General features: G+C 40.7%; 1 protein-coding gene across 1 annotated transcript; it reads right to left on the bottom strand.

The window, feature by feature from the left end:
* Positions 1-2509: 2509 nt before the first annotated feature.
* LOC140409569 (pancreas/duodenum homeobox protein 1-like) lies at positions 2510-6459 on the bottom strand. Its single transcript, XM_072497940.1, has 2 exons — positions 6077-6459; positions 2510-3275 (listed from the first exon to the last, which is right to left on the bottom strand). Exons 1-2 carry the CDS (start codon positions 6414-6416, stop codon positions 2896-2898), a joined length of 720 nt encoding a protein of 239 aa, XP_072354041.1. The 5' UTR covers positions 6417-6459; the 3' UTR covers positions 2510-2895.
* Positions 6460-10434: the final 3975 nt, after the last annotated feature.

Here is a 10434-nt window from a genome sequence, read left to right as displayed (position 1 = left end):
GATTTCTGGAAGTGTGTAAAAGTGCTGTGGGAGCACAGGATTGAAATTCGTGGTGAAATATATACACGGCTTACATCTATATATGGAGGGACTCTATGGGTCAGGTGTGTATATTTTTTAAAAATCTTATCCTGGTACATGTGCCCATAGAATATCAAAGCCAGACTTTCTAGATTTTGCAGTGAGCATAAGTATTTAATTTGCATCGGTAATTAAAAACGGCCATTGTTAAATAATAGAGTACTGATTGGACGTGGGGGAGTGGATTGGTTCCTTCTTTAACCATGTGATCTTAGAAATAAATCGAAATGACAGTTTAACTGGTCCCTTTTGTTGTTTCATGCCGCGAAAAATAAATCCATGATGATGAGTTCCTCTTGGAGAGAATCCGGCTATTTCTACTAAAGGTGTGTGAGAGAACTCTATTGTTTGGATTGTATTCCTGTCGAGGTTTCCAAACGTGCAGAGCCATGGGAGTGTGCAAGAATCGAGTTCATGTTTGTAGGGAAGGCGAATGGACATAAAATTGCAAAAAGAGGAGGAAGCACAACTCCGAAATCCCTTGATGTTTAAACCAACCCCAACAATTATTCAGTCGAATGCTTTAAGTCCTAACGTGGGGGGGGCGGGGGGGGAGCCTCTACACATCCGTGAAACTCCACACATCCGTGAAACTCCACTTCCAGGGTGAAAAGGTTATTGATCGATTTCCTCCCAGGCATATCAGTCTAATTAATAACTGCAAGAGTAACAGATTGCTGCCAAGGTATGTGAAATCCTAAAGGTGAGTTAGCTTTGACTAGTAGCCACTGTTTGGCTATCCAGTGGCACGATTGTCTGCCTTGTCACCATTTTCCATGGGCTATCTTTAAAGTATTAAGTGGGATTTAATGGGGCCTTAACCGCCACGCCTGTTTCTCAAGAGACGGCCATTCTTCAAACTCTCCGGATTGTATCTTGCCGGATTTAGTTCAGGAGTATGGCAGGATATTTATTTTTATAACTTCCGTGGTTGCAGTTTGCTCCCCTCGATAAAAAAGGGAAGAAAAATGGGTGACGGTTTCAAGTGCTCGCCCAGATCCAGTGATTGGGGTGCCTCGCATTCTCTGGGAAAGTACTTTACCTGACCCGCAGACAGCTATGTGTAAGCCAGTAACGTGAAAGTATTGAATTGAAGTGATAGAGAATAAATCAGAAAAATCAGCGTGTTATTTCTTGCGGGATGAGGAGCCCCATCAAATTCTCTCTTCCATGAAGTTCCTTCAAGTATTGAAACCGGGTGAACTTAGTCCCAGCTTCTACACTAACCAAACTGTTATAACTCATAGGCAGTCATTATGGTATAACCTCTGGTTGGAAAGAATTCATTGCAGTCTTCCAGTCGCAGTTCCTTGTTGTCCCTGCCTAAAGAAACATTCTGATGTTGCTTCATTAAATTTCACCTTAAAGTCAGTGAGCCGCGTCGAGCGAGACAATACACGAACATCAAGTGTCCACCATTCATATTACTCATGTGTTTAACGATGAGAATTCAGTGCACATATTCTTTCAGTACAGATCTTAGCACACTCTTTGCATTGCACAATGTGAAATATCGAGATCAATCATCAATATTGAGAACTTTCTTTCCTGTCTTTACATATTAATATATTTGATATTTCCAATTCATGATATGAATTTGAAATTCATATCACTGATACAGTGAGGCCCAGGGGTTTATTTTTTTTTACGAAATGCATTTACTTATTCACAAAGTATGTTTGGTGAATCCCTTACGTACAGGAATCGCGTCACGACTTGTTCAATTTAATGTTCTAATGGTTTAATGGACTGGTATGAAATGGTGCTTTTAGCGGCTCTAGGCCACGTGGAAATAGAATCTAATCTGAGTCCCACACACCAGGAAGCCCCGAAATGGGGAACTGCATTGGGGGATTGGTTCTCTTTCGGGTCGCCTCCCTTCTGAAAAGTCATCCCATCATGTATATTCAATAAAATTAATGTTAATCACTTAAAACAATGTGTCTGTTACCGGGTAAGTGTTTTTTGTACGTTGTTCTCTCACCATGAAACTATTTGAAATTAAATGAAATTATTTGCTGCTTTTATTATTAGTAAAATTATAGTTTGTAATCGTAAATTATAAGGAATGTGACTGAATAAAATGGTGAATACCTGATTGCAATGCACACCGATGATGAATTATTAATATTTTTTTCTGGTTTCACAGCAAACCTGCATGTACCATTCCCCAACATGTCATTATGTTGTAGATTTCAGTCCAAATCGACAAATGTTGTGGTAATTTCTACTGGTCTGCTGTCTGCTTGCTGACTGCACTTGAGGTTTCATTTGAAAACCACTCGTTTACGGGATCCACGGGAGACAGTTAGCTACTGTAACCCGATTCTGGTCACTCTTGTGTTCAAAAGCGATGCGAAATTTCAATCTTTGTCCTCTTATTTGTTTGAGCATAATGTTCAGCCAGGAGAAAATAAAATGCAAGATCCAGGAGCGATTAACACTTTATTCCTGATTGTATACATCTATTAGTATTGCTTCGGGTCTGTGGGTTATAAAGGACTGTCCTGGTGAGTGGACAGGCAGAAATAATCTCTACTGTCCAATATTTAAATAAATCGCATTCTGGAGTCAAACGATTATTTTGTCTTTTTTTACAATATATTAAATATTTAAGTGAAAATGTATACGGGTTTGTTTCATAGATTATTAAATATGCTATAACATTTACTAGCGTGACACCGCCTTCTCGGGAGCAATTAGAGATGGACAACAAATCTTGGCCTAGCCAGCGACACCCACATCCTGAGAAAGAATTCTTTTTAAAAAATCAATAATTGACATACTTCTAAGGGAACGTGCTAAGTTTGCATTCTATGAGGTTAGTAGAAGTCCAATATCGTTGTTGATTCCAGTAACAGAGAAATCATTGTCCATGTTTTTGAAGGCATCCCCAGAGTGACTCCCTACCGTAGCTTCTCCCGAGCACTTGTCGCCCAGCGCCGCTTCGGGTTTGCTGCAATTTGTCTTGGTCTGTCTTTTCGCTTCCTCCTTCTTCCATTTCATCCTCCTGTTTTGGAACCAGATTTTGATGTGCCTCTCGGTGAGGGTCAGCATTGCTGCCAGCTCAATGCGCCTCGGCCTGGAGATGTACTTGTTAAAATGGAACTCCTTCTCCAGTTCCAGCAGTTGGCCTCTGGTATAGGCCGTCCGGGTCCGTTTGCCTTCATCGACGTCCATGGTAAAGTTGTTTCCTACCAGAAAACACCAGATCCGTGACCTTTACTTGTTTATTATTGGCAAATATCACACAATCTAATGAAATGAGTTGAGAGAGGAGTTTGTGCTTTCAAGTCCCCTCATGTCAGGATCTGAGGGCCTTTAGCTAACGTGAAATCGAAAAAGTTGCATTTTGAAAGGTTTAAAATGTTCTTGAATATTACAGCAACAAGAGTTTGTTAAGCAGGCGTGATGGGCTAACCTTCAGTGCGAGAATGTGGCCCAAGTAGAGTTCGGAACAAATTTCACATCATTACAAAAGTACAGGATAAAGATAGGCATGAAGTATCACAAATAATTCGATTTTTAAAAAAAGATACATATTCTTATGTTCTCGAGACGGCCTATTTCTTTCTAAGGTCATTTCCTCTCTATATTGTTGGTGTTTTGCGAAGGTGTAAAACAAAAACTACTGACGTGCATCCATCCCCTTTTAGTTTATGGAGGAATATGTAGAATTTGAGGGTTTCCTTTTACAAATTTAGAGTACCCAATTATTTTTTTTCCAATTAAGGGACAATTTAGCGTGGCCAATCCACCTACCCTGCACATCTTTGGGTTGTGGGGGTGAAACCCACGCAAACACGGAGAGAATGTGCAAACTCCACACGGACAGTGACCCAGAGCCGGGATCGAAGCTTGGACCCTGGCGCCTTGAGGCAGCAGTGCTAACCCACTGCGCCACCTTAATTTGATGGGGGTTTTGTGTACAAACATTATTGGCAATTCTCTGAAACTCCCAGGTCCCCATGAACTTCTTAAAGAAATGTTGTGTGCCCATGTGTCTCATTAAACTCTAAATACCGATCTTAGGTTAATAAAGTTCAAAATCAGAATTTACAATTGAGGAATACAGAGGAAAAGGTTAACAATCTACCAGTGGCTGGAGTGAACATGGCCTGGTATCTTTCATCATAGTCATTTTTTAAAAACTCCTTGTGCATAATTCAGTTACGAAATTAATACGGGATTTTATCCGATCCTAACATGTAATCTGGTCAAATATTAAATTTACTGGTTGATGTACCATTAACTTCTTCTGTAGCTGAATATTAATGGCGACTGAAATGCTTTGGACTGAACAGGTCCTTTCTCTATAATGAGCCACATTCTCTCCTCGGTTACATACCGGTGTGCCGGTGAAATCATTGCCTCCCATTCTGAGCTATCAAGCTCAATTTAGTGCATGTGAATCTCGCCTTCCATAAGTGTATGTGTTGGGGCCTTGTAATTAAGATTGCACATTTGCATCGAAACGCTTCTTTGGCTGTTAGGCATGTGTGTACGGTGTGGCGGTGTGTTGAAAACTGCTGGGGTTATTCCGAACGCAGATTAATTAATGTTCCATCTGTATTTCTTACACTTGATACTGTAATGATCTTTCTTGGCGAAATGCAGCCGGTAATTTTCTCTCGTATTTATTCCAAAATTAATCTGCTAGGCAATAAGATAATAATGGAACAACGTCCAATCCCAAGCGCCCTAATTTCTGAAGGAAACGGAAGCAAGAGAATTCGGTGATATATTAATTTGTAAACATCTAATGCTCTAAGATTTAAATTCGAAAGTTAATTCGTAGAAATGTTATGATATTCACTATGGCTACAGTATGAAATCTGAAGAAAATATACCGCCACAACACTTTGTCTAATCGTCTGACAGGCAAATCAACATGGACAGAACACAGATACGTCTGTTCAATGTGGCTCTGTATCTAGTTAGTATTGGCAGTCTCAACCTAATTCGCCCTTCTGTCCATACACAGATGTGCTGATAAACGTTGAAGAATTTCTTTGCCCGCACACCTATATTCTACTCTTACACAATAAGTCGAGCCCTTTCTCATCTTTCCTGCACATTTTTGATATGGCATTGTTACTGTAAAGGTGTTAGCATGCTTTATTATTCACTGAATATAAGCACATGATAGGCCCAGATATGCCGGACATTCCTACAATTGCAACGAAGAACTAACTACACATGCGAACGCCGGGGAATACTTGTTGGAAATGCTTCCATTAATGAATTTAATACCACGAGAATCGGCCAAAACACGGATGAGAAATTCTGGGAGAGAGCGGCCTTCGGGCCCTCTCCTCACGCCTCAGTCCCACAGACCCAAAACAATTGGAACACTGTGTGTGGATTCTGTCCACTCCAATCGGGAGGGGGTTGCGGGGTGGGAGAGAACACTCAATGAAAGTACAGATGTGGCAATATTCCAGCCCAATCCACCCCCCACCCCCTCCCCCAGCCCCGTCATGTCTCCCTTAATCCCACCTGCACAGCAACCATCAAACTCAACAAGGTAAGCAACTCAAATATGTAGGCAGCGAATTGACTCGGTTGGTGAGAGGCGAGTGGCCAAGGCGTGTGATGTGGCTGTAATTCGACTCCAGGTGTTTCGGATCGTGAATTAATTTTGGTATTAATAATAAGAGCAATTGCAAGGAAACTTTCATTGATTTGTAATTGCCCTGTGTTTTGAATTGGTTTTCTATTACACTCTGTGTCTTAATGTAAAATGTGATCTGGGTAGGTATTTACGTGTACGTAATGTGTGCGCTGGTATTTATGTATCGGGGTACTTGTCAACAAACACACAAATACACTATGTTTTTAAATGTAGATATAGATTTAGTTGGATGATCAATGTGGTATTACATCCGAAAAAGTGCTGGATAAGGGCTATTAAAAGTTTGCTCATTCCAGTTCGTATTTATCATTAAACTCAAGCAAAGGCTAAACGTACTCATCGATTAGCTTGTGAGCGTACCTTCCCACTGATCTCTCCAAGAGTAAGCGTGTGATTTTGTATTCTTCATCCAAGGGAAGGGGTAGCGGCCCTGGGGCTGTAGGTTATCCCCACGCCCAGTGCTGAAGTCGTTGTGCTGGGAAATGTAGCCGCACTTGGGGTCTGGAGCAGCGTCGTAGCCAGTGAAATCCGTCACATTCTGCTCGTTCAAATCGCCGAAGCACGATCTGAGCAGAGAGGGCTGCGGAGTCCTGGCGTAGACACAGGCGGGTGGGTTCTGAGCGTACTCTGCCCTCTGATACTGGCACGCATTCTCAAGGTAGTCCACCGCTCCGTCCATAGCTGAAATGGTATCTAGCATCAACGGGGACCTGGTGTCAAATCAGTGCTACTAGAAACCTTGAAATCCCAGTTACACATGGAATGAAAGGTGACACCTGATCTGAGACTCCTCACCTGTTACATTGTCACGTGATTAACTTTAAGTCGCTAATTGGTAGACAGCAAAGAGGCGTTTTGCTTTTTTAAAAATAAAAAAAATCTTGCAACCCCAGTGAGCGCCTGCAAAAGACTGAGAGTGTGCAGTGCCAGAAATGTAATCTTAAAGAGTTCACATTTATTCGATTGATTATATCATAACACCCCAAACATAGAAAAATATGTTGTGATCACAGGCTGGAAAGTACACCAGACTTCATTACGCAAAAAAAGGGGGTGGAAAAGTAATGACACTATTTCTATGAACTATGGACTAACTTATTGATTGCTTGATTACTTAAAAACAAGTCAGAAGCAATACAAAGGTAAATGTACTTTGATAAAATGACTGATGATTGGGAAGTTTATGCGCGTGTGTGTGGATAGCAACTAAGTTTGAAATTATGTTAAAATCAGCTACAAATGCTCTTCCTGATTAAATAGAATGTAGACGCATAATATTCATACACAGTCTCAAATATCTGTGCGGCGAGGGGTGCGAAGTTTCTTTACAACCAAAATAGGGCTATCGAATGTTTGAGCAAACCTCATATGCAGAACTTTTACCCTGAGTAGGCTTGGTCGTAAATCACTCAATATTCAACGCATAAAACCCCATTTAGTTGTAATGAATCAATTCCAATCTTTCTTCATGGTTGGCATTATAAAAAAATAGAATTAAATCTAATTTGGTACTTTATTGCGTCTGATCGTCCTTCACGCCCTGAGCCTTTAAAAAAAAGCAGAGTACCAATTATTTTTTTTCCAATTAAGGGACAATTTGGCAATTTAAGGGACCAATCCACCTAACCTGCACGTCTTTGGGTTGTGGGGGTGAAACCGATGCAAACACGGGGAGAATGGGCAAACTCCACACGGACAGTGACCCAGGGCTGATATTCCTGAGCGCCATAGGCAGCAGTGCTAACCACTGTGCCACGTGCCGCCCCTAGACTTTTTTTAATAACAGAAAAAGCGCCATAGATTTTGACTTAGATGTTAAAATTGAGGGCTCCAGATCTTCAGTAAAATACGAAGAATCATTCAAATAGAAGAATGCTTTAAAACTGCGGTTGTAAAATAAATGGGTAAAGTGTGTGTAAGACAAGGTAATTTCCCCCCAGGTTTTGCATTGATTGCAAGGAGGCAAGTAAGTTCAACTGCTGCTGGATTTAGATTTCCTAGGCGGAGTAACTACAAACAAGAAGAGCAACTCAATCAGTTTTGCAACATTAGTCTTGTGCTAGTTGTTGATTTGCAGCAGGAGTTCGGAAAACAAAGGTAATTTTAAAGGATTTATATGTGTTTTGGTGAACATTTGAAATAAGGTAAGGCTTTAAGTATGTTTAATTTTATGTTTCTGTGCCTGGAAGGGTAAAACATATAGTTAGATTCATGCTGGAAAAAGGTGTTTGCATGTGAGGGGGTTGGTTAAGTTCATACTGTGTTTCTATTGTGCTTAGAGAGGGCTATATTGTGAAGAATAAATAAACCAACAATGGTTGCTTAGCAACTGGGGCCCTGTAAGGTAGAGAAGCTTTTCAGTTTTAGTTTAGCTAATTTTTTCGCAGTTGGCGATAGGTAGTGAGAGAGCAGGCAACTCTGACAGCTCTGCCAGAAGCAGTTGGTTTAGAAGGTGAGAGAAGGAACATCTCTCTCAGCTTTCTTAGAAGAAAAGCCATATTATGGAGATATGGTTAAGAAAATAGAAGGTAGCAGCATGGTAGCACAGTGGTTAGCACTGTTGCTTCACAGTGCCAGGGTCCCAGGTTCAATTCCCACATGGCTCACTGTCTGTGCGGAGTGTGCATGTTCTCCCCATGTCTGTGTGCGTTTCCTCTGGGTGCTCCGGTTTCCTCCCACAAGTCCCGAAAGATGTGCTGTTAGGTGAATTGGACATTCTAAATTCTCCCTTAATGTATCCGAACAGGCGCCGGAGTGTGACGACTGGGGGATTTTCACAGTAACGTCATTGCAGTGTTAATGTAAGCCTACTTGTGACACTAACAAAGATTATTATTTTTAAAAAAGAAAACTGATGCCAGAAATCTAAATTACAGCTAGTTAAAGAAACTAGAGAAATGAAGAGAAGCATTTGAGAAGTCTGGAGTTAAGTGGACAGAGACCACGGTATTGGTCAGAAGAATTCAATGAAGAGTAAACAAAGTGTTCTGAGCTAAAGAGACAATTGCAGTAGCCAGGTTTAAATTGGGACTGCAACCATCAAAGGGTAAGTCAAACATCCGATGCTATTTTAATATAGTCTGGGAATCAAGAGTAAAAGCAATTATGAGCAGTTTGCAAAGCAGTCAAGACAAAGAAATCCTAACGGGTTTGGTGTAAATTCTAGGACTGGGTTCCATGTTAAAAGTGGAGTGGAAACTTTGTTTAAAAGTGCCATTTTGAAAATTTGGTCTATATTTCAGAATGCAAACCGCTAAGGGAAATCATTATTTTGAGAGACGATTTTAAAGTGTGTTTTTGGGAGTGAAGTTTGGAAAATCGCATGTGATAATCATCTGGCAGGATTCTGAGGGGAAATCCACAGACACAAACTTGGGGTTCAGATTGGAAAGTGCATTCGCCTATAGTCATCTTGTGTGCTTAAAAGGGACTTTGTGTTAATGAGACCATTGTAGATTAAGATGTACATTGTAATCCATGTTAGTCCTAAAACCTATATGTAATTGTTGAGCTAAAGTTGGGAAGTAAAAGTGTTTAGTATCATAGCCCAATTTTTCATGTTTAATTAATGGTTTTTTTCTTATTGTTAAAACTAATTAGCGGTCTTGTGGCTCTGTTCCTCCTCGTTCCTTTGAAAAAATAAAGTTACGGGGTGGGATTCTTCAGCCGTGCCTGCCCGCTGACTGGAAATTCCCGCCCGAGGTCAACAGACATTTACATGTTCCCTGTCCCATCTGTGGCATTCTTGTGACGAGCATGGCTGAAGAATCAGAAGATGGCGCCGGAGCGAGGCGACTCTCTGCGAGCTATCCCCAACAGATCCACTTTTTACTTAATTTATACTCGTTCTAATCTTTTAAAATTTAATTCTAAGACTACTTTGTGTTGCCCTACTATGTAATTTCTTTTATTTCCTTTTCTTCCCATGTACTTAATGATCTGTTGAGCTGCTTGCAGAAAAATACATTTCACTGTACCTCGTTACACGTGACTATAAACAAATCCAATCCAATCCAATCTAGCCCATGGTCTTTTGAGCCAGATTTCCATTCTGGGATCTTCCCATCCAGTTATAACATCAACTGGGATAATAACACAGGGATGTAATATTTTTGCTGGTGATGTCTGTTCAACAAAGCAGATTGCACCCCTGCACCAATTCCCCCCCCCCCCCCCCCCGCTCTCCCCCCCCCCCTCCACACCCAAGATTGTGAAGTAGTAGTTTCAATCAAACGATTGTTCCTGCTGCCATTCACCATCAGCTAAAGAACAAGAACCTTGTTGAAGTAAAACTGAGTCTAAGGTATTCTGCCTCTGTGGTGAGGATATTGATTTTTCTCTTGTTTATTATGTAGCCTATGTACACAGTAGAAATAAATGACCTTTTCACCTGGTATCAGGTACCAAACTACAGGTTGGCTTGGAGACCACAGTATGGGAAGTTGGTCTTGAGCAAAGATCACTAAGCAAGACGATATTTAATCCTTTATTTTATATCAACATTTATCTCTGAGTGCTGTATGACTTCAATTGCACCACGTCTCAGCAGCATTTATAAAGCCTGTAGATTGTTCTAATGTTGTTACAAGAATGTGTGGCTGTGGATATGTTGGAACTCCAAAATGTGGCATCACACCAAGGAATATATAACACGATAGCAAATAGTTTTACAGCAGACGCCTGAAGGTTTAATTAATTTTATTTATTATAAAATGTCT

The sequence above is a fragment of the Scyliorhinus torazame genome, chromosome 3 (assembly GCF_047496885.1).
Source record: "Scyliorhinus torazame isolate Kashiwa2021f chromosome 3, sScyTor2.1, whole genome shotgun sequence".
Taxonomy (NCBI): Eukaryota; Metazoa; Chordata; class Chondrichthyes; order Carcharhiniformes; family Scyliorhinidae; genus Scyliorhinus; species Scyliorhinus torazame.
This window is presented reverse-complemented; position numbering and strand designations above follow the sequence as displayed.